This window comes from Macrosteles quadrilineatus, unplaced genomic scaffold (assembly GCF_028750875.1).
Source record: "Macrosteles quadrilineatus isolate MER2022 unplaced genomic scaffold, UCM_ALF_1.0 Scaffold_2__2_contigs__length_208266976, whole genome shotgun sequence".
NCBI lineage: Eukaryota > Metazoa > Arthropoda > Insecta > Hemiptera > Cicadellidae > Macrosteles > Macrosteles quadrilineatus.
In genome coordinates, this window is record NW_026542595.1 from 158805368 (window position 1) to 158831028 (window position 25661).

General features: G+C 35.2%; 2 protein-coding genes across 8 annotated transcripts in view; one reads left to right on the forward strand and one right to left on the reverse strand.

The window, feature by feature from the left end:
• The window catches only part of LOC128986003 (uncharacterized), a 48360-nt gene extending 38857 nt beyond the window's left edge, over positions 1-9503 (reverse strand). Inside the window, exon 1 of one of the 2 annotated variants that reach the window (XM_054406052.1) lies at positions 8699-9490. In XM_054406052.1, the coding sequence (XP_054262027.1) occupies positions 8699-9164 (466 nt within the window). In that variant the 5' untranslated portion in view covers positions 9165-9490. Of the gene's footprint in view, positions 1-8698 lie in introns of both variants that reach the window. The other variant, XM_054406054.1, reaches the window with a different exon arrangement.
• Positions 2080-25661, forward strand: part of LOC128986004 (uncharacterized) — a 58378-nt gene continuing 34796 nt past the window's right edge. The window contains exons 1-4 of one of the 6 annotated variants that reach the window (XM_054406056.1): positions 2119-2142; positions 10098-10212; positions 18039-18174; positions 25241-25358. In XM_054406056.1, coding sequence (XP_054262031.1) covers positions 18085-18174; positions 25241-25358 — 208 coding nt within the window. In that variant the 5' untranslated portion in view covers positions 2119-2142; positions 10098-10212; positions 18039-18084. Of the gene's footprint in view, positions 2189-5245; positions 5265-9650; positions 9783-10097; positions 10213-18038; positions 18175-25240; positions 25359-25661 lie in introns of those variants that run through there. The other 5 variants (XM_054406055.1, XM_054406057.1, XM_054406058.1 and 2 more) reach the window with 5 other exon arrangements.

The window sequence follows — 25661 nt, forward strand, 5'->3', positions numbered from 1 at the left end:
ACCCCTTTAAAAACAAAGGAAACCTTTTCTTACAAACAACAAATAATACAGAACTGGATAATTTGGGCACGGTTTACCAAATGGTGATAATTTCAAATCCAAAATCACACCGGAAGTGGCTTTTTCAGACCAGATTTTAACTCTTTTAAATGTAAACTACAATTTTTTTACTGAATCGGATTCTATATTACAAAATACATAACTTTTGTCTAAAACATTTTTTTTTTTTAACTTGTTTACAACCTGTAATCCCCTATTAAAGTCAATAATTATAGGTCATTCATCTGCCAAAGTTACTTGAAGCTTACAATAAACAGCTGATTCGATTCATCATATGTCTTTCTGTAATCTTTGTTATTTGTTTTTCTCTATTATTGTTTCAAGTAACATTGGCAGATGAATGACCTATAATAATTGTTGACTTAAATATGGGATTAGAGGTAGAAAACAGGTTTTTTTTTAGTTTTAGACAAAAGTTGTGTATTTTGTAATCTGATTCAATAAAAAAAATTGTAGTTTACATTTAAAAGAGTTAAAATCTGGTCTGAAAAAGCCACTTCCTGTGTGATTTTTGATTTGAAATTATACCATTCGGTAGACCATGCCCAATTTATCTAGTTCTGTATCATTTGTTGTTTGAAAGAAAAGGTTTCTCTCGTTTTTAAAGGGATGGGTGGTTTTGGACACCCGGTATATATATATGAATTTAAATGGATGGTTTTTTTGGCCCCTAGGCACCTCAAAACAAAAAAGCAAATCGGTCCCGTTTATGTTTGAATGTTGTGGAAATTTAGCAAGTCTTCATAGAAAATTGTTATTAAAACTAAAAGGTTGTTTGAGTACGAGATAAGTGCTAAATAGCATGACTTTTTCTATTTTATTGACTCTTTCAGAATAATTTTCTTTTTAGTTCTTCAAATTGTCCAGTCAAGAAAGGGTTAACGTCCAAAAAAATCCGAAAGTTTTGAAACTTGGTACACTTATCTCTAGGTACCTAGGAAAGATTATGACAAAAGTCCCAGTACATATGAGGCAACCTCTAGCAGCAATTAGCGAAAACAGGGCACCTTTTTTTGTTTTTGGCTAAACTCTTGAGAACCGTCGGTTGGAGTTATAAGTGCTGCGATATACCAAATGAAAGATCATCAAATTTTCAACAAAAATTATACTTGCACTTTTATTTTATTCCTAATGGTTACCAAGTTATAGGGCACTAAAATGTGGCGTTATTTTAACGAAATACCTACTTTAGTTTGCACCATTGTTCGCACCCCCACAGTTTGAAAAAAAAAACCATATTAGAAAAAAAGCACCATAAAAACATCTATATGAAACTAACCTTGGGCAGAGCCTTTGGATGATATAAAAACGGGAATAATACAACAAACTTTGTCCATCTCATTTTCAAGAACTTTAATTTGTTTATTTTTTTAACTGTGCAATTGGATTTGATAAACATGTTGGTAATGCGTTGTTCCATCAGTCATTTGATGGATTTGTTTTTTGAGTTCTCATAGATTAATTTTAAAATGTGTCTTAATTCCATATTAATCCCAGAATACGACTCAAGATTTTACAAAGAAAATGTTTTCTGTTACCAAACAAATATTTAGTAAAAAAAAACCAAAATATTGAAAACAAGAAACCATTTGAGTAAATATGTGTGCAATGTTTCAAAACTTTCGGATTTTTTCAGAGGTTGGGTCATTAATTTTTATATTTTGACTGGTCTAAAATAAAATCCTGTGTCAAGACATCTTACCTTTAGAAAGATTTTATTTTTTGTTGGTATCCATACCTTATTTTTATTTTTAGTAGCACAGGAAATTGTTTCATCACCTTTTGATAATTTGTGGACAAAATTCAATGATTCATCAACAAAATTCAAACTTATTCATGATAATTACTCACACAACACGGCTCTTAGGAATAAAGTGTCTTTCCTTCAAAATTTCAACTGGAACATTTAATGCACACTCTTTAAACTGGTGGATATAGAAACAACTAGTTGCTGCAATGATCAGTTTCTTATCTCTGCTCCCATATTTTGCAAAATGAACTTTGGCTCTATTCTCTATAAAACGATAAAACTACAGTTCTCTTTTGTTGTGAGTAACATGTTATGATTGTCTAAGGAAAACTGTAAGTTGTTACACTTTTATAACCATTGAGTTACTTTTCAAATAATGTAAGTAATTTTTCATTACAGTATGTACATTTGTTGGCAATTTTGAAAGATTAGGGAAAGGTAAGGGTTAACCAGGCATCGGCAGGTTGCTAATCGGCCGCAAATCTCACTTCAAGGCTTTTCACGTCGACAAAATAGCTGAATTGTTGTAAAATTATTGGATTTAAAATGCATATCGTATAGGCATATAATCAGAGGTTAAATATTTGGTCACGTGACATTTGTTTACAAGATGTTTTTCACTTTAAATTGGCCAGAAAATTTGTCTTTATTTGTGTAAACTAGCTGTTCTGACTAATATAGGTATTTTACATTTTATATTTTGTAACGGTGCTGTGCAACATTTGATCTTTCTGGTTTGTTGTTCCTCCAAGCAAATATGTTGTTTTTCAAGCGGTTAACGAAGTTCACAGTCTGTCCAATGTAGAAAGCTATCACAATAGTTACAATTGATTTTGTAGATGCCCGAAGTGTCGAATTTGTTAAAATCTTCTATTTTGGTATACGCTAAAATAGTTATGAATTTGTTGAATGTGTAAAGAACATAGAGAGTCAAATTGTAGGTTCATTTGATATCTCAAATCTAACATACCTGTAACTGAAACTGTGGATCTTGTTAAATGTAGGCTTTTAGAGCGGAGCGAGCGAAGCTCTTATACATACACTTTTATGCATTTTGTAATACGAAAAGTCCTCCTAAACGGATGAAGCAATCGATTTCAAATTTTGCATGGTGATAAAGACCTTTTTGACAAGTGCCAACATCTATATATTCTTTGTTTGAAGTTCATTGTTGGTGATGGTGAGTTAATGTTGTTCAAAGGTTTAATGCGGACATTTTCCATCACGATTGTAAAAAACAAAACGCAACGTTTCAGGATCTAGAATCTGATCCCGTCCTCAGGTGAAAAAACTTACCTAACTAACACATTACAACTAACAATACACAAACACCCAACCTAAGTTGGAATACATTACAGAGGATAGCAGTCATCTATATATGGCGTTAAAAACATTTCTCAGGGATCTGCCCCACTTGGTCTCAAAGTTTCAATGTGATCCTTATTGAAGCAGTATTTTGACACATAAACAAATGCTAAGATCAGCTGTTGACTTTTTAATGCAGTAGATCAAGAATTAGCTGATAGCATAATTCCACAGATAGGTAGAACGATATGGATCATAAATATAATTAAATGACGACACTATAGGTCGGCCGCTTATAAAGCGACCTCTTCGTAGCATTGGTGCGAGAGAGAAATACCGAGCTGTGGGAGTGAGACAGACTATGGCTCTACCCCCACTCGGCGCCCACGTCCCTCCGGTCGGCTGTTTTCACACTGCACGACACGACTCCGGCACGTCACCACCTAGCGGTGATTAGATCCCGCGGTGTCGTGGGAGTTGGAATGCTGCGTTACCAAATGGAACTGCTTACACACACACCGTGGCAGTGCCGTGACGATGCCATGTCGTGCAGTGTGAAAACGGCCATTTTATTTTAAAATGTTCACATTCATCAAAATCAAAATAAAGTCGGATTAGAATTCATTCAAGTCAATCTATAAATTTTATATTGCAAAAAAACATGTTTCATTTTTTTACTAAGAACATTAAGAAAATTGGCTAGTTAGTTATGTTTTAGGAGTTATGAAGGTTTCAGATTTAAGAGAATACCTTATATTTAGTTTTTTCACTTATATTATCACCATCACATGAAAACCTCTTATGCAGTTATTAGTAGCCAAAAGGTTTGAATCCGAAACTGTTATGGTTGATTTCTAGGTTATCACTGGCTGGAACTGTACCGCCTTGTTTGAGAAAAAGTTGATGACCAACCAAGGGGTTTTAAACTTAAAAGTCAAAATGTAGGTTTCCGGAAAGATCTGAAATTATATCTCTGTGTTTTTTACTCCACTTCACTACAAAACAATGTGTATCCAATCTAATTACCCCAATATTTATCTCTACACAAATGTTGTATTCACTTAAAATTGAAGGTAAAAATAACTATGAAGTTCGATAGACAAGGTCATAGTATGAACCCTGATGACTCCACTCAATTTTGTGGAAGCCTCTGCGAACGCTACTTTAGTACAGAATAATTTAGACAATGAATATGTCATTCCAGATTGTAAAATTGCTCGTGACTGTTTTGAAACAAAATTATTTTAGATTTAACAATAGTTTTTACGGACATGGTACTAAACCATTCCAGTAGATGTCTTCAGTATTTCTGGCGAATGAGGTTGTCAGATTCAGGATTTTTGGCAGACTCCTTTACGCTATATCAGTCTTAGAGTGCGTCAATTGAAAGTGTTATTCACACGTTTGATTTTCAGGAGACAAAACATGAACTGGATCTTTGGCAAAATCCTCCTGTTCCCAAAACTTCTGAAGTAAATCATCTACTTTGTTCTCCAGTAGGCAATAATACATTGATGATTTATTGTCATTGATGATAAATCCACTTGGCCCAGATAACACCCAACCAAAGATGGTTAATTGAGCAATAGGAGTGAGGCGGACCCTTGATAAGTCCAGGATGAATGATACTTCCATAAACATCAGCTCCAAGTATCAAATCTACAGGCCCAGGAGTCATGAAGTCATGATCAGCTAGTTGAAACTTCTTGATATGAGGCCAATTGGATTTACCTGGTGTCATAGAAGGTAGCTTAGCAGTGAGTTTTTGCAGTATATGAGCTTTTAACATATGACTTTGTCATTAGTTGGACTTCCTATGTTAAGGGACACTACACGACGAGTATTTGATGATTGATTTCCTCTGGTAACGATAAGCGAGAGTGAGGAAGAGGAGCGTTCGATATGAAGAGTCTGCACTAGTAATCACCTGGCTAAGTCAGAAACAATCAAGTGTGGCTATCTCAAGCACTGAAGCTGAAATTGTTGTAGCGAGTGAAGCCTGTCGTGAAATCGTTTGGCTGAAACGACTTTTGGAAGAGATAACTACACTGAAGAGTGTGTCAGTTCTCAACATTTACAACGAAGCAACAACTCGATTAGCTGAAAACCCTGAAAGCCACAGAAGAACTAAGCAGTGGCGTAACAGAAGGTGATACCAAGAACAAACTAACCTGGGCGCAGGGGGGGGGGGTTTCCCATTTTTGACCCTAAAAACAAAAAAGTTTGCAATTTCTTTTCAAACCGTTTTGTAGAGCTTAAAAAAAGAAATAATTTAGTGTATTGAAACGCTGTTGTATGCCTAACGGTCACAGAGAAAATTAAAAAATAGTGTAATTTAAAATTCCCAATCTTATGGAGAAAATTAAAATTGTTGTAGTTTACTTGTTTATGGATCTATATTGATAAAATTTGGCAAATTTATTCATTTCATCCTATACTATTGACGTATGGTCAAAAAACACTTTTTACCTTCCCTGTAGCAGCAAACCTAAGCACTCATTAAATCTAATTTTATTCAAATAGGGAATAATATGTCTTATTTATGGAAATATTTTAGTAAAAATGTAATCAGACAAGTTGAAATTCGCTTAGTCTGCAGGTTTGCTGCAGCGGGGGTATTTATATATTAGTATAGATATAGATAATATGAGATTAGATGTGAACATAGCAAGATGTCTTAATACAATTCCTTCATGAATCAACAGTTAGTTATTTTCTTTAATTAAAAAAAAAAAAAACAATTTCCATGGTCCAAGCATGCTGGTTTGCAAAATCGTTTGAATAAATATAGGATAACTTAGATTAAAACGTTTATACCAAAGTTTAATCAAAATTGAATCATTTTTGCTTTAATTATAAATTTTAGTTTATCACAGTTTACTAATATATTTTATCAACTTTTATGAATAGTTTTAGTTTTATTAAATTTATTAGGCCTAGCGGACTTACAACTTTAAAAAAGTTATTTCTGTTTTTATAACTTTGCTAGCTCTGCATTTATGTTCAAAATATAATTTCACCTACTGCCTATATGTAGGCCTATCTGTTGATTTTTAAGGGACTGTTAAACAAAAAAAAAAACACATCATAGTAAATTTTAAATACCTATAGGTACATATTTATTAACCATCAATTCAAACAATTAGGTACAACAGGTAGACAACAAAATGCCAGAGAGAAACATGCCGGTACTTTCGTATTATACGGAGGCCACTTATTTTTGAGGTTTTTTTTTTATTGGAGACCAATATTAACTACATAATTTGGAAGAATATACTTTAATTGACTTACTGTCCAAAATTGACTTGATTACGATTATCGGCCTTTGAGTTCTGCCTCCCAGAAGGCAGCGATATCGGCGAGGATTGAGTTGAATGTGTCGCTACAACTATAGCTGCCACATGTACTCCACCAGGTAGGTATACAGCGCGCTGCAGCGGTTATGTTAGGTTGGGTTAAATATGTTTGAAGGACTTTCCTCGTTTTGTTATGAATCGAACAAAACCAGATGAGTCATCACTCAGGACACTGACCCAGATACAGGTGGTGAAAGATGACGCGCGCGCTCCAGTCAACGACCTGACCTTGGCCTACTTGGGGGGGAGGGGGGTTGGCAGGCAAAAGTATGACTCATCAGGTATCGTTAGATTCATAACGAAACGAGGAAATAAGTTCTACAAACATATTTATGATAACACAACCTAACATAACCGCCGCAGCGTGCTGTATAAGGGTGGCCTCCGTATAATATGAAAGTACCAATTTGCCCAAGAGTACCAGCCTACAAGTATTTTGAGTTAAAAGACCAGCTATTATTTTATTGATAACAATAACTCTTGAACGCTAAAATATTTAAGTTTGATCATTTCTAAAAACTTTGAAGTTGTTAGTGGTTACAAAAATAAATCATGACTTAAAATAAGAAAAGTTTACAATTATATTGCATTGGGGCTTTTGTTCTTTCTATGTTCATAAGAAGGTTTAATTTGCAAGAATTGACCAGGTCAGTGAAGTTAGCGTTATACCCATAGCGTTAATTTAGTTTAGTTAAATTAGTTAGCGTTTCCACTTTTGTTCATATACCAATCGTTGGTTCTTCGTTAGTTGTCAATAGTTCCCCAATATTTTCTTTAATTTTCAAAAAATAAAAAAAGTTATAAGTTTAAGTTTAGACCTTCACACTTACGATTTCTAGCATGCACTGTTTTTAGATGAAAATGCTTACTTTTATAAATCAAACGTTAGTTCTCGATAGTTCTCAAATATTGTTGTTAGTTCTACAGAAATAAAAGTTATAAGGCATTAAACGTGGTTACGCCAACGTCGCCAACTTCACACCTAAAGAATTTCCAGCAGGCACAGTTTTTCTGAAATTCTTATAGCCTACGTCTATACCAATCGTTAGTTTTTTTGTTAGTTCTCCTTAGTTTTCCAATATATTGTTGCTAGTGCTCTAAAAATTAAAACAAGACATAAAAAGTGGTTTCGCTAACTTCATAATTACAGAATTTCCAGCGGACACCGTTTTCTGATGAAAAATGCTTACGTCTACGTACCAATTCTTAGTTCTTGATGAAATGAGGGAATACAATACAAAAAGTCTTAATTTATTAATAGGTAATTGAAATAAAATTTTAAAATATTAAAACATTAACACTTCTTATCACTGTGAACATTAGAATAACATAATAATATAAAGCAGCTGATATAAAAAGATATTTGATTAAAAAGTACAACTAAAGTAATAGCCTACTAATTAAAATCCTCAACAGTTAAAGTAGCATACGTTAACCACTTTTTATGCCTTGTATTTTTTTATTTTTGGAGCACTGGCAACAATATTGGAGAACTAAGTTATCGAGAACTAACGTAGAAATAACATTTGGTATATAAATGTACCTACCCACCTATACCCATTTTTTTCATCTGAATCCAGTGCGCGCTAGAAACCGGAAGTGTGAAGTTAGCGTATATATCCATTTATTATCAGCCAGCTAGCCTATAACTTTTTTAATTTTTTGAGAACTAACTTAACAATAATATTGGGGAACTATCGAGAACTAATGATTGTGAACAAAAGTGGATACGCTAATGGGTACGCTAACTTCATAGAACTGAATTGACAGACAAAAAATTTTACATTTGACAAAGAAAAAACAGTAACTCTAAATAGGCTATGATTGGTAAGTTAAGGTACCTAGCATACAAATTTAAAATGCAAAAGGTAGCATATACAAATTTTAAATACGTAAAAGGTAGCAACCATCGGTCATATTACATTAGCCCCACATTTGAAAAATGTTCTGTTATTACAGTAACTTTAGTTGCGAAATTACTTTCAAAATACTGTATTTTTTTTATGCCTACATGTAAACAATTATTTTTGGCAGACTTAAGGGATCATACAAAATATTTATATAAAAAATAAAATTTCCTTAAAAGTTATTTTACAATAAACAGCATAGCTTAAGTTACCTACAAATTACAATTTATAATAAACTGAAGTGAAAAGTCAAAAGTAGTGTTTGAAAATGGTCTGCAGCAGACCATTTTCAACTGCATTCGCATGTTATGTAGCCCTACCCAGATTCAGCAAGCGGGCTACCCACTGATTCTTCTCATCTATCATTACCTTGATGGGAAGCAGTTTCTTTCTAATAACCCCTTGTCGCATGGTGATACCAGCAATGGCGTCTGACAGCGGAAACCACAACAGCTGATCAGTTCTGTACTTCTTATCACCACTGATAACAATAACTGGTGACACTTGTTCTTCATCTGTGTAGTCAAACTCAGGATCTTTAGCCTCCGGAAACAGGTCTGGTCTCTTGATCCTCAGCGCACCATATCGCAACAAACCATTATGCTCTTTTGTGATCAAGTTGAAGTTGAGTATCCCTAGTTTGTCGATGGTGATTTCCTGGTTGACTGGAAGCGGAGGGTTTCGTAGATAATCTTCAGCAACTTGACTTTCTGATAAGTTCTGCAATCTCTCTGATTCTTCTAGACTCGCAGGGGTCGCCTCCACCACAAATTGCCCAAATTCCATTTTGATGTTAGACAATCACTGAACACACTCAATAACACTGTCTTGTCTTGTAGCTAAACTGTGAGTAACAATAAAGCACTGGATGTGAAAGTTGTAAGAGTATATTGTTTGATTAGTTCAAATGAAGTTTCACGAGTACGAGAACTTAATGTGGAAACTGAGGAAGAAAACGAAGTAAGTTTGATTGAGTTGAGGTTAAATTGGCCAGTTGAGGGAGAGGGACTGGAATACAGTATGAAAATTAACTGATGTGATGTGACTGTGACAGGGCAGGATGCGGCAAATGAAGGTCAGAGAGAACAATAAAACAACAAAGCGGTTCTGTTCTCTCAGCTGTGTGGCAGCCTGTGGCATTGACCTTCATATGTAACGGTGACTCGACTCCCCCCCGTCGGCCTTCGCCCCGTGACTGGGACAACATAGTATGTTTTCTGTGCTGGGACTGGACTGACTGGTGGTCGGTCACACGGTCGGTGGTGTGGTGGTGGTGGTAGTGAGCAGTGAGCACCTGATACGATCCCCCCCCCCCGGGGGGAATAGGGGAGAGTGTTGTACCTTTATGACCGGTTTTCACTTAAAATTTTTTTGTAGAGACAGGAAAGCTCCAATTATTTAAAAGTAATCAACGATGATACTTAACTGTATCATCCATAGAATAAATATTTTATCCAGTTCCTTGTCATGAGTTTTAACCTATTTTTAGTAATAAAGAAAATTTATTACATTGGCCAAAGGTTCAACATGCAGTTGTCTCTTTGACCAGTGGGTGTTGTACCTTTGACCAGCATATCGATTTCAGCCCAAAACACGTAGAAAAAACAAATATATATCTTACATGATAGTTATTAAAATATAGAACCAGATACACAAAGTTGAACTTATAACTCATTTCATCTTCATCAAGATTAAAAAATGGCTTATTCTACTTTTTAGGATAAAAAGTCCACTGCAAAATTGAAAAATCCTCTTTGACTTGCTTATCATCCACTTGATTTGGCAGTGTTGGGGAGCTTGGCGACAAACTCCTGTAGGTTCCATAAAACAATGGGTTAGTATTAATACATTTAAACATAACCAGTAATAACTACACTGAATACAGATGATGTTGTACCTTTGACCTGGTCAAAGGAACACCACTATTAAGTGGTCAAAGGTACAAGACAAGCGCTTCCCACCCCACCATTTTATGTATATTCTCAAAAGATATGTGATAATATCAGTTTCAAACATCCAAGAGAAGTTAGAGGATAAACATCAAATAATAACCCCTTACTTTCTCTTTTATTCGTAGAAAAATATACATTTTATAAAACAAACAATAAGTCGACAAATGTTTACTTTTCAGTAGCAAAAATGAATAAACTAAAATATCTTCAAACAAACACAGCTTTCAATCTCCAATACTAGTCCTCTGGTGGCTGATCCATGAACTAGTTTCATTAGGTCCGTGAAGTTGGCGTACCCATATTAGCGTATCCACTTTTGATCATACCAATCGTTAGTTCATCGTTAGTTCTCGATAGTTCCCAAATTTTTTCGTTAGTTCTCAAAAAATAAAAAAGTTATAGCCGATTATAAGTGGGTACGCTAACTTCACACTTCCGGGTTCTAGCACGCGCCGTTTTCTGAGGAGAAATGTTTACATCTATATACCAATCGTTAGTTCTTCGTTAGTCCTCGATAGTTCCCAAATTTTTTCGTTAGTTCTCAAAAAATAAAAAAGTTATGAGGCATACAAAGTGGGTACGCTAACTTCTCAATGTATACAATTTCCAGCGGGAACAGTTTTTTTTACTATAAATACCTATATCTATATACCAATCGTTAGTTCTTCGTTAGTTCTCGATAGTTCTCCAATATTTACGTTAGTTCTCAAAAAATAAAAAAGTTAAGAGGCATACAAAGTGGGTACGCTAACTTCACAATTGTACAATTTCCAGCGGGAACAGTTTTTTTACTATAAATGCCTATATCTATATACCAATCGTTAGTTCTTCGTTAGTTCTCGATAGTTCTCCAAAATTAACGTTAGTTCTCAAAAAATAAAAAAGTTACGAAGCATAAAAAGTGGGTACGCCAACTTCACAGTTATAGAATTTCCAGCGGGCACAGTTTTTTTACTATAAATGCCTATATCTATATACCAATCGTTAGTTCTTCGTTAGTTCTCGATAGTTCTCCAATATTTACGTTAGTTCTCAAAAAATAAAAAAGTTAAGAGGCATACAAAGTGGGTACGCCAACTTCACAATTATAGAATTTCCAGCGGGCACAGTTTTTTTACTATAAATACCTATATCTATATACCAATCGTTAGTTCTTCGTTAGTTCTCGATAGTTCTCCAATATTAACGTTAGTTCTCAAAAAATAAAAAAGTTAAGAGACATACAAAGTGGGTACGCTAACTTCACAATTGTACAATTTCCAGCGGGAACAGTTTTTTTACTATAAATGCCTATATCTATATACCAATCGTTAGTTCTTCGTTAGTTCTCGATAGTTCTCCAAAATTAACGTTAGTTCTCAAAAAATAAAAAAGTTACGAAGCATAAAAAGTGGGTACGCCAACTTCACAGTTATAGAATTTCCAGCGGGCACAGTTTTTTTACTATAAATGCCTATATCTATATACCAATCGTTAGTTCTTCGTTAGTTCTCGATAGTTCTCCAATATTTACGTTAGTTCTCAAAAAATAAAAAAGTTAAGAGGCATACAAAGTGGGTACGCTAACTTCACAATTGTACAATTTCCAGCGGGAACAGTTTTTTTTACTATAAATGCCTATATCTATATACCAATCGTTAGTTCTTCGTTAGTTCTCGATAGTTCTCCAAAATTAACGTTGGTTCTCAAAAAATAAAAAAGTTACGAAGCATAAAATGTGGGTACGCCAACTTCACAGTTATAGAATTTCCAGCGGGCACAGTTTTTTTACTATAAATGCCTATATCTATATACCAATCGTTAGTTCTTTGTTAGTTCTCGATAGTTCTCCAATATTAACGTTAGTTCTCAAAAAATAAAAACGTTAAGAGGCATACAAAGTGGGTACGCTAACTTCACAATTATACAATTTCCAGCGGGCACCTTTTTCTGACTATAAATACCTATATCTATATACCAATCGTTAGTTCTTCGTTAGTTCTCGATAGTTCTCCAATATTTACGTTAGTTCTCAAAAAATAAAAAAGTTACGAGGCATACAAAGTGGGTACGCTAACTTCACAATTATACCATTTCCAGCGGGCACCTTTTTCTGACTATAAATACCTATATCTATATAACAATCGTTAGTTCTTCGTTAGTTCTCGATAGTTCTCCAATATTTACGTTAGTTCTCAAAAAATAAGAAAGTTAAGAGGCATACAAAGTGGGTACGCTAACTTCACAACTATACAATTTCCAGCAGGCATCGTTTTCTGACTATAAATGCTTAGGCTATATCTATACACCAATCGTTAGTTCTTCGTTAGTTCTCGATAGTTCTCCAATATTTACGTTAGTTCTCAAAAAATAAAAAGTTACGAAGCATAAAAAGTGGGTACGCCAACTACACAACTATAGAATTTCCAGCGGGCACTGTTTACTGACTATAAATGCTTATATCTATACACCAATCGTTAGTTCTTCGTTAGTTCTCGATAGTTCTCCAATATTTACGTTAGTTCTCAAAAAATAAAAGTTATGAAGCATAAAAAGTGGGTACGCCAACTTCACAACTATAGAATTTCCAGCGGGCACTGTTTACTGACTATAAATGCCTGTATCTATATACCAATCGTTAGGTCTTCGTTAGTTCTCGATAGTTCTGTAATATTTACGTTAGTTCTCAAAAAAATAAAAAAGTTACGAGGCGTACAAAGTGAGTACGCTGACTTCAAATTTATAAAATTTCATGCGGGCACCGTTTTCTGACTAAAAACGCTTATATCTATTTACCAATTTTTAGTTCTTCGTTATGTCGTGTTAGTTCCCCAATATTATTACTAGTTCTTAAAAAATAAAAAGGCAATAAGGTCTTAAACGTTGTTATGCCAACCTCAAACCCAAATCATTCCTAGCGTGCACCCTTGTCTGACTAAAAGTGCCTATATCTTAATATTAATCGTAAGATGGGCTCACTCATTTATTTTGTTAGTTTAAAAAAAATTAAATAAATATACGTATAGCCAATAATCAATAGATAAACTTATTTAATGCTTCTGATTTCCAGCGCGCACCTTCATTCAACGAAAAATGCTTACAGTATACTACTATACAACTAAATAAATATTCAATTAATTACCTTTTTGGTTTTTCTTGCCTTGAAGTTCTTGTTGGTTTTTGATACCTGATGCGCATTTCGCCACAGGTTGTGGCATCTTCAGAGTTCACTATCCTACATTTACATTCTAATATATACACAGTTTATATACACAAGAGTCACTGTACCGGTTCACATGGTAGCGTTTACACTCGCGGCGCGGCGGGCGTGTGTTGCGAGCGCGGGGTGTTTACTTGTGCCGGGATCGTTGTTCTAATAATAAAATATTGTTCTAACAACGATCCCGGCACAAGTAAACACCCCGCGCTCGCAACACACGCCCGCCGCGCCGCGAGTGTAAACGCTACCATGTGAACCGGTACAGTGACTCTTGTGTATATAAACTGTGTATATATTAGAATGTAAGTGTAGGATAGTGAACTCTGAAGATGCCACAACCTGTGGCGAAATGCGCATCAGGTATCAAAAACCAACAAGAACTTCAAGGCAAGAAAAACCAAAAAGGTAATTAATTGATTAAAACTGTTCTTGTAACTGGGTTATATCATAAAATAAATAAATATTGTCTCGACCCCGCCATACCCAATACGCCATGCTAGTAATGTGTTGTACACATTTATTCCATCCACTACTCCAGTCTCCAGTTTGTTCAAGTCCGTATGACCTTCCAGTCTCGATCCGTGCAACTGTCACTCGTAACGTGTTACGTTTAATGATGTAATTTTATAATACTAATACCGAACACAAACAAATACAAACAATACAAACGATTAGTTTAATTAACCAAACAGAAGTTCTTTGATCGTACATATTTTATCTGCTTAATCCAATTCAAATAATCACTGCTTATAAATTACTTTATACCATTTTACTTAGCAGACTCTGGTTTTCATTTTGATGGATAGTTTATTTTGTTTCCATGATGGACTTTTTATAAAATGCACTTTTTCACACAACTAAGTAGGTATAAATATGATTTCATTGCTTATCTAAAACCAATTTTTGGAAGCGTTGTCTTTTTTGGATGTTCTAATTAACTGAACATATTCAACTGTTAATCATTTTGATAACGTAATCAAAATTATCACTCCTAAAAAATAATCTAACCGAGTGACACCTGCAACTACTATTGCGGATATCACAGATAAGCGCTATCCTGGAACTGATAAGCAATCCTTTCTCTTCGAGAGAATCATAATGTGATAGTTATTCTAATGTCAGTGTTACTTTGATTTTCATTGTGTGAAGATGAATCAAATTACAATGCATGGAACTAAAAATTGGTATATAGATTTAAGCGTTTTTAGTCGGAAAACGGTGCCCGCTGGAAATTTTATAATTTTGAAGTCAGCGTACTCACTTTGTATGCCTCGTAACTTTTTTATTTTTTTTTAAAACTAACGTAAATATAAGAGAACTATCGAGAACTAACAAAGAACTAACGATTGGTATATAGATGTAAGCATTTTTATTTAGAAAACTGTGCCCGCTGGAAATTCTATAATTGTGAAGTTGGCGTACCCACTTTTTATGCTTCGTAACTTTTTCATTTTTTGAGAACTAACGCAAATATTGGAGAACTATCGAGAACTAACGAAGAACTAACGATTGGCATATAGATATAAGCATTTATAGTCATAAAACGGTGCCCGCTGGATATTCTATAATTGTGAAGTTAGCGTACCCACTTTGTATGCCTCGTAGCTTTTTTATTTTTTGAGAACTAACGTAAATATTGGAGAACTATCGAGAACTAACGAAGAACTAACGATTGGTGTATAGATATAAGCATTTATAGTCAGAAAACGGTGCCCGCTGGAAATTGTATAGTTTTGAAGTTAGCGTTCCCACTTTGTATGCCTCGTAACTTTTTTATTTTTTGAGAACTAACGTAAATATTGGAGAACTATCGAGAACTAACGAAGAACTAACGATTGGTATATAGATATAGGCATTTATAGTAAAAAAACTGTGCCCGCTGGAAATTCTATAACTGTGAAGTTGGCGTACCCACTTTTTATGCTTCGTAACTTTTTTATTTTTTGAGAACTAACGTTAATTTTGGAGAACTATCGAGAACTAACGAAGAACTAACGATTGGTATAAAGATATAGGCATTTATAGTAAAAAAACTGTTCCCGCTGGAAATTGTACAATTGTGAAGTTAGCGTACCCACTTTGTATGCCTCTTAACTTTTTTATTTTTTGAGAACTAACGTAAATATTGGAGAACTATCGAGAACTAACGAAGAACTAACGATTGGTATATAGATATAGGTATTTATAGTAAAAAAACTGTGCCCGCTGGAAATTCTATAATTGTGAAGTTGGCGTACCCACTTTGTATGCCTCTTAACTTTTTTATTTTTTGAGAACTAACGTAAATATTGGAGAACTATCGAGAACTAACGAAGAACTAACGATTGGTATATAGATATAGGCATTTATAGTAAAAAAACTGTGCCCGCTGGAAATTCTATAACTGTGAAGTTGGCGTACCCACTTTTTATGCTTCGTAACTTTTTTATTTTTTGAGAACTAACGTTAATTTTGGAGAACTATCGAGAACTAACGAAGAACTAACGATTGGTATATAGATATAGGCATTTATAGTAAAAAAACTGTTCCCGCTGGAAATTGTACAATTGTGAAGTTAGCGTACCCACTTTGTATGCCTCTTAACTTTTTTATTTTTTGAGAACTAACGTAAATATTGGAGAACTATCGAGAACTAACGAAGAACTAACGATTGGTATATAGATATAGGTATTTATAGTAAAAAAACTGTTCCCGCTGGAAATTGTATACATTGTGAAGTTAGCGTACCCACTTTGTATGCCTCATAACTTTTTTATTTTTTGAGAACTAACGAAAAAATTTGGGAACTATCGAGGACTAACGAAGAACTAACGATTGGTATATAGATGTAAACATTTCTCCTCAGAAAACGGCGCGTGCTAGAACCCGGAAGTGTGAAGTTAGCGTACCCACTTATAATCGGCTATAACTTTTTTATTTTTTGAGAACTAACGAACAAATTTGGGAACTATCGAGAACTAACGATGAACTAACGATTGGTATGATCAAAAGTGGATACGCTAATATGGGTACGCCAACTTCACGGACCTAGTTTCATTAGCTTTCCCTATACAGCCTGTAGATTTCACTATGACTGGTGGGCATAGTGAAGGTTTAAGATGGTCAAAGGTACAACACTCTCCCCTGCGTGGTCACGTGGAAGACATACGACGACTTTGGACTTAAGTGTCAATTACTACGACGGCCCTGAAGGGACATTCCAGTTTCTTTTTGTCTTTCATTTACTTCGACTTTGATCTCGAAGTACTTCGACATTATTCTCGAAGTACTTCGACATTATTCTCGAAGTACTTCGAATTTATTCTCGAATGTGCTTATTATAGTTTGTTATAATTTTACGGCAACCACAACCCAACTAACTGTTGATGTAAGGGTGTTTCTGATGTAGACATATTTTTTATAAGAATTGGCAGATAGAAGGAGGTTTGAGCTTTAGGACACATAATGGAATATGACATTAATGAACTGATTGGACAATATTTTAGTTTAGGCCTTCAACAGCCTGAAATACTTGCAATTCTTTTATTGAAGCATAAAATTTGCATAAGTGAGCGGACACTTAAAAGGTATATGTACCAAGAAGCTCGGACTTCATGGAAGGAACACTTTTCTGATATTGACTCTGTCAAGGATTTTATTAGGTCTGAGTGCGACAGAGACAAGAGACAGTGAGACAGCAGACAGAGAAAGAATTAGAAACAGAATAGAATGAACGTATTCGTATTGAAGTTGAGTTGAAGTAAAACTAGACTAGATAGAAATGTCGAAGTACTTCGAGAAAAAAGTCGAAGTAAAATGAAAGACAAAAAGAAACTGAGTGTCCCTTAAGGGCCGTCGTACATTACAGTACAGTAGAATAAACTAAGTTTTGTCGAGCGGCCGCGGCCATTGAGATGAATAGATTATAACTGGAGTCATTACTCTCTGGTTGAAAATGGCGTGTCACTGCTTTGCTGGTTTTTTCGGTGTTTCGTGTTGTTAGGTTGGCCGTATGATTGGTTGGTTGGATGCAAACACCCATTTTTAAATCTTCAGTAGTAAAATCGTCAAACATTATCTTCTTGGACTTGCCGTTGTCAATAATACATTACACATAAACACACACGGAAACAGTTATATTTACAAAAAATAAATTATGTAGGCCTACAATCGCGCTAGGCCGGCCAAGGGCAAAACCAGGTGGATGTAGAGTTTTAGAAATTTGTAACGGGATATTTTACTTTATCTTTTGCTTAGGAATGATACCCTACCCTAAAATGGTCGGTACCGGTAGGGACTTCGGGGACACATCAGTTATCCATTTAATGGAATTTCCCACACATAAAAAGTAGAATTTCAGCAAAAAAGTTGACCTGCAGAATCATGGCCGGATTGAGATTCTGCTTTGCAGCCATTTTATTGTTTCCTTTATTTTCTGCAAGCATTTAATTTCAATATTTGTTATATTTTGAATCCCCTCTGTTAAAAAATAAAATGTAAGTTCACTAATTTTAATATTTTTATTTATAGGAGTTCCCTGAGTATGGGATAAGAGTGTTTAAAAATAGTACACATCATGGTCGAGATAAATATTCCTACTGTCAACAACTTTTTATATTGTGTTTCTCTACGAAATGGAGTCAAATTACTTGGATGGATGTTTTTGGTATGTATATATATATGATATATATTCAACCTAATGGCAATAATTGATTATTGTATTTCACTATCTTTTAAAATCAGCTGATTGGTTGATAATTTATTGTTTTCTGTTGGTTAGTTGTATGATTAATGTTTTGTTTAGTTAACGTTTTTACCTACGACCGTTTTTTAAAGTAGCCATTTCAGTTCAGTTCTTAGAATTGAAAAGTTTCACTTAACAACAGCTGTTTACTTTCATATCAGCATAGTTTTTCTCATATCAACACAGGTAACGGACCAATGAGGTTCAAGTATTGAGAGAAAATAATTAAAATTGTAATGCTTCGAACGTCAACTAATCAGCTGATCAGTTGACCAATTCCAATTTAATTGTTGATCTGACTTGTTCCTGGTTCCTGTTGATACTCGCGTATTCTTAACCTAAGTTTGTGGAAGTTAAAGGAAGGTAGATTAAACTGATTTAATAATGTCAGTTAGTTGTAATATTTCATGTCATTTCATTCATTATTTAGTATTAAGTTTTTTTTTTATGTTAACTTCTATTCATACACCTAATAATCACTCCTCAGAAAGACTGTCCTAATATTCATTTTCCTAATTTATATAATTTCATTAATAACTTATGTTCAATTAATCATTAATAATATTCATTCCATAGCCTATATTTTTTTTACAACGCCCACAACCTAATTATTTATTAAATATGTAAGAGAATTGCAATACATCAAAATTTCTTATAATATCATTTCAAAATTAGTCCTTAAGGAATCAAAATTTAAGAAGCAGTGAAAGTGATCCCTGGTGTTCAACAATCAGTGATGTGAACATTGAAATTGAGAGAGAAGGAAGCCATTGAGAAGTTGAAATTGTTAGAAGAAGGACTCAAAATTTTACCTAAATCAAATTCATTCATCAAGAAGACCAGTTTCAAGTTATATTACAGTTTTTTTTTTTTTTTAGCCTAAACCTCAAGAGGACTCAACTCAATCATTATCTTCAAAATTAAGTATAACCTTTTCTTTAAACTCTGTTAAATTTTGTACTAATTGGACTTACCTTTTGGACAACACCAAAATTAGATTTTCCATTGTTGAGATTGTGTAAATTTAACACTTTAATTAGGCCTATTTGGACACTATTAAATTTATTAATTATCAGCATTCAAGCCAGCACGACACCCTACCCTGAGAGATGTCACATCTAAATTATTTGAACCTTTAAGTTATTATTCAAATTTATTTTTTATTTCAATTTAATTTCAACCCCATACACCATTGTCAATCCTTTCATTGTAACGTCAAGCCTTTTCTCATTGAATGTTAATTGTTCATTTGTTTAAATAAAACACATTTTGTAATCCATATCTTTGTTAACTTATTAACTTTAAACATTTGTAGAATAGGCCTAGCCTAAAATGAATATTTTAAGGTGAGTTTACATAGTGAAAGTGAAGTTGACGAGATGGAAATGAGAGAACAAACTGTTTATAATATTCTATAATATTCTATGCTGAGATCTAACTGTAAATTAACTGTTTCACTATAATCATTCAGTTGTCAAAAACAAAATGCTAAATTTTCCTAATTGTACCTGGTCCTGAAGCAGTATTTATGGTATGATTGCTGCTAGCAGAACACATTCCCTGAAAAAGGTAACGTATTTTTTAACGAAGTTTTACAAACACGTAATTACAGGAAATCAGCTGGGTTACAGTTTCTTAACTGGGCTATGCTAATATCGATTGAAACTATCGATTCGATTAGTAAACCTTCATGCGATTTTTTCACCATCAGCAAGTTTGGTTGGTTAGGTTAGGTTAAGATAGTTTAATTTGATAATAAATAAAATATTTATAAATATCGATTATTAATCAATATTTTCAATTCGATAGTTTCAATCGATATTAGCATAGCCCAGTTAAGAAACTGTACCCATCAGCTGATTATAGAATAAGTCGTTGCATCACTTTTTTCCTTTCATTGGCACTGACAATAAACGAAAACATAACCTCTCTAAAAAGTAATGAGTAGTGATTTTTAGTAATTAAAAACCAGATTGTTAGTAATTAAAAAACTGTCGTAGGTAAAGTAGTGTACGCAACTCGCGTTAATAGTCTTTACGACACTCGTAGAAGTTTTTAAATTTTCTACTCGTGTCGTAAAGACTAACTTAACGCAATCGTTGCGTAAACTACTATTTTACAGCATTTATTTCTGGTTCAATGATGACATCAAAATGGATCTCATCAAAATCATTTAGCTCTTAACTTATTAAACAACATGGATATAATTTACAGACTTAAAGAGGCCATCAATTCTGGACCTGCCCTTCAGATTTTTGTAAAGTGTTTTTATTGAAAAAATTGTTGTCGAGAGTGCTTAACAGCTATTTTTAATGTTCCAAAGTCAATTTTTCGTATTACATAGCATTTACTTATTGTTCAATATATAATAGAACAGATTGTAAAGTAAACAAATAAAAAAAAATGATGACATCATTCTCAGAAGAAACAAAATAAACAATAAATTAACAATAATAACATTGTGGGTTCGCATAGACCTGACCTGAGTCACCATGTAACATAATCAATTTTAGAGAAATATTTTTAATCATCTTCATTCATCCAATAGATCTTGAGGGAGCCTTCGACTAGCCTCCTTTTCTCAGTTGCTTGCCAAGATGAAAAGTTAATGCACCAGGAACATTGTTTAAGATTTCAGAAATTTTTGAGGTGGTTTTTTTCAATAAAGGTCGAGATAGACTCCTCTCCTAGCTCTTCATGTACGGTATAATAATGCCTGTTTATTCTAACAAACCAGGGAGCATTCACCACTATTCTTACAATTTTGTTTTGAATCACTTGAATTTTGAAGTGTTTGTTTTTTGATATAGCTAATTCCCAGATTGGAGATACAAATGTATTGTTTTGTATTGTTAATGTTTTGTGCATTTCACATTGTTAAAATATATTTTTGTTTAAAAGTTGAAGTTCATTGAATTAACACAAAACAATAAATACTATAATGACATTTACTTGGAGTAAATTTTTACATGTTGAATATATTAAATAGAGTTAGGTTGCAGCAGGGTTAAACAACCAAGGGCGGTCCTAGACATTATTTTGGGGGGGGGGTCACCGGGGGGCCTGGGGGGTAGCAAAGGAGGGGGGCCGGGGGTTTCCCCCCAAGAAAAATTTGGAAATAACGTGCTAAAGTTAGTGGTTTTTAAGCTATTTTGAGGACCTATTTTAATGTGTTCAAGCTTCCCAGTTTATTTTTTAAAGGTCAAAAAATGTTAAAAATAAACTTGTATAATGTCATGTTTTTTTATTTTGGAGACTTGTGGTTTTAATTAATATCAAAGGAATGCCGCAACATTACAACACATTCAAGCATGTTTGATTTACGAAAACACCCTTTCAACTGGTGCCAATGTGCATGCTAAACAGAAATTGTCCATAATCAGACCAAGATTTTGAACCAGAGAACTTATTTGATCTAAGAAGTGTTTAAGAACTTGTACCCAACACGACTGCATTACACCTGCCCAACCAGCAACAGTTAACCTATACAAAGTACACTACCCAACTAACGTTGCCGTCGGCGTCCCATCACTGCTACCGCCTGAAGAGTTGGTTCTCAGTGTTCTAAATTTTTGTCTATGCCAGTGGCATTTTACAAGGGGTCAACGTGAGAATAAAGTTTTTGTGCAACGTTTTTGTGGTTGTGCCCAATAGCTCAGTGGTTTTGCCGGGAATTAAATCCGTCCCTTCCGCATCTAGTCTGAGACACTACCATTTTGTTGTTGTTCCGTGGCTAGCAACATACTAATTGGGTTGTGTTATTCTTCAACTAGCTGTACCCGCGGGCTTTGCCCCGTTTAACTTCATAAGTGAGCTCGATCGCATGGCTCAATCACGTCCTACTGGTTGAACCCGCGGGCTGTGCCCCGTTTAACTTCATAAGGCCGGGGCCACACTCATCTTATCTCGCTGAATTTTTTCCACGGGCGTTACCCGTGGGTTTGAGAGATACATTACGGTATATGGGGCAGGCCACACTAGAGTAAAAACGTCCGTGAACGCGTTTGTCAGTCTCACTGGTTTTACCAGCGAGACTGACAAACGGAATTGCACGTGTATTCTCTACTAACAGTCCACGGGCGTTGCACGTAAAACTAGTCGCGGGGCATTGCGGCTTATGGGAGTGAACACACTCATCTTATCTCGCTGAACTTTTTCCACGGACGTTTCTAGTTTTAACCTGTACAGAGAGCGTGGAAGGGGGGGGAGTGCGTATCACGGACACGGACGATTTTTATTGCCAGTGTGGCATGCTCTATCAGTCTCGCTGGTTTGCCCGAAAAACCTATCTCGTAAGACGAGTGTGGCCACGGTCATACTGTTCCACGTGCGTCGCACGTGAAAACGGAAAAAACAGTCTCGCTGGTTAAAAATTACAAGTGTGGCCCCGGCCTAAGTGAGCTCGTTCGCATGGCTCAATCACGTCCTGGTTGAAGTTCGTTCGCTACGCTCACTCACTTTTAGGTTAGAGCTCGTTCGCTACGCTAACTCGCCTCTATGTTGAAGTTCGTTCGCTACGCTCACTCACCTTTTGGTTGCAAATTATAGCTGTTGTCATAAATGTAAAAGAAATAATAGTGCTGCACCCTGTTGGTAATCCTTTAATAACTTTAGGCCTAATGATATTGAACATCATAGAACAGAACCAACTTGTTTAATTGAAACTGCTGTTAAGATTCATTAATTCCATTTAAATATGAGTACACATGGGAAACTCCAGAGCAGAGCCACTGGGGGGCGGAGCCCAGAGGTCGGAGGGTAAAATCCTTTCTTAGTGAGCGTCTACAGGTCTACTACCCAAAAGGAAGATGCCTGCCAAGTTTCAGGTTCCTAGGTCTTATGGTTTCTGAGATTTCGTGATGAGTGAGTGAATGAGTTAGTGGTATTTGAGCTTTATATATATATATAGAAGACTAGCAGAGTACCCGTCCTTCGTACGGGGTTGGCTTGCAGTTATACTCAAGCTTTGCGTTCGCAATTGGGGAGGACAAAGTTTGATAAAATTTGCTTCTTTAAATTGACGGTATACTATGGTATTACACATCTACCATAGCCATAATGTTCTACCTCTTCACTTAAACAATAAACAAAAATAAAGTATTACAAATTAAAAAAATCACAAATTATTCATGACATTAAAGCATAAACATAACTGTAAACAATCCTACTTTGACAGTTCTCATTGCGTATCACAGTTGTTTGTTGCTGCTTAGTTCAAATTAGTTGTTTACATAAATGCAAAAAAAAAAATATAGTGCTGCACCCTGTTGGTAAATCTTATAACTTTTTAAAGCTTTTGAAAACCATAGAACCAACTTTTTTAGTTGAACCAGCTGACTAAATTCTTTAATTCCCTTTAAATATGAATACTCATAAGGTCAACATGGGAAACAACAGAGCCACTGGGGCGGAGCCCGAAGGGATTTTTGAGATAAGAATATGCCTATATGTTAATCGGGAATGTGAGCTATCATCATGCCAAATTTCAGCCCAATCCATCCAGTGGCTTATGCGTGATTGACCTTCAAACACACAAACAAACAGACAAAAAAACTTTCACATTTATAATATAATATTAGTAAGATATGATATCAGGTGCTCTAAATATAAATGATATTTAATATTGAAAGTTTTAAAATTTTCTACGGTAATCATCGAATTACATTACTGTAATAACAAATTCCTATCGCTGAACTCAGATAAATTAATATTCAACTACCTTTCAAGCTTTGACTATTGATACAACTTCTTTTCTTTATCCAATACCCAATTCAAGTGTTCAACCATCTAGGTTAAAATGAATGATAACATTAAATGCCGAAAAATTAAATAAGAAGAAGAGTGCGGCGAGGCGAACGTCGAACGCCAGAATCGGACACTGCCGTTGCCGTATAGGCCGGGGCCACACTCATCTTATCTCGCTGAATTTTTTCCACGGGCGTTACCCGTGGGTTTGAGAAATACATTACGGTATATGGGGCAGGCCACACTAGAGTAAAAACGTCTGTGAACGCGTTTGTCGGATTGAAACGGAATTGCACGTGTATTCTCTACTAACATTCCACGGGCGTTGCATGTAAAACTAGTCGCGGGGCATTGCGGCTTATGGGAGTGAACACACTCATCTTATCTCGCTGAAATTTTTCCACGGACGTTTCTAGTTTTAACCTGACTGTTACTTTGCAGTGAGCGTGGAGAGGGGGGTGAGTGCGGATCACGGACAGGTACGATTTTTCTTGCTAGTGTGTAATGCTCTATCAGTCTCGCTGGTTAGCCTGAAAACCTATCTCGTCAAGACGAGTGTGGCCACGGTCAAACTGTTCCACGTGCGTCACATGTGAAAACGGAAAAACCAATCTCGCTGGTTAAAAATTACAAGTGTGGCCCCGGCCTATGGCTGAAAGCTTCCGTCGTCTGCTGATCTTCCCTACTTTTCATCATAACGTACAAAAATAGTCAGACTCGAACGATCCCGAGGTTTGGGTTAGAGTTTGTAATTAGTCCATTCATTCTCCACAAGTGTAAAGACTACAATGAATTTCAATTTTGTAGAACGATTTGCAATACAAATTTTTAAAGTTCCCCTGGTATAATAGTTTATCTATACAGTATATAAAATATTTTGGGGGGGTCACGACCCCCCTGACCCCGCCCCCTAGGACTGCCCTTGTAAACAACTAGCCTCTAAGCCTTACTGTAAATTGCAATGAGTACATTGTTACATTTAGAATGTATATTGAGACCTCCCCCTTGTAATATTTGTTGCTCCAAGAATACACAAGTGTCTACGTTGCAATGCAAACACATGCAGTTACATAGCAATGAGCACATTTTGAATGTATATTGAGCATCGATCTCTAGAGATCGATGGTATTGAGATCTTCCTTGTAGTATTTGGGGCTACAAGGGTACACAATAAATCTAAAATGAGTCTTTTTTTGGAATCAGCAAATTTGTCCCTATTTAATGATGCTTGTTCCTTGTACAGATTGGACACATCATGGCTATGTTTGAGTCTCCGCTGATGAACTTACAGAATTACCACACGTGTCATCTCATTCCACTTTATACTGACCCTGATACGGGCTCACACATCTGCCCAGATTGTAAGTGGGTTCAGGACTTTCTAAACTACATTTTAAACATTTAGCTGGAGTAAAGGATGAGTATAAAGTTTTGAAGTGGAGTGAAACACCATAATTGACATTGCTTTGGTAGCTGAGCAGCTAAAATTGATTAGTAAACCTCTTGCCTTACTGAGGGAGAGATTATTGCCGAACCCACGACACTTCTGCCTTGGGCCCAAAGTCTGTGACGCTACCAACTGAGCCACCGACTCACCATATTAGAAATAAGAGTCTGTTTATTGAATTGATCCTGAGAGATTACAGTAAGTAGCTTATTTTTGA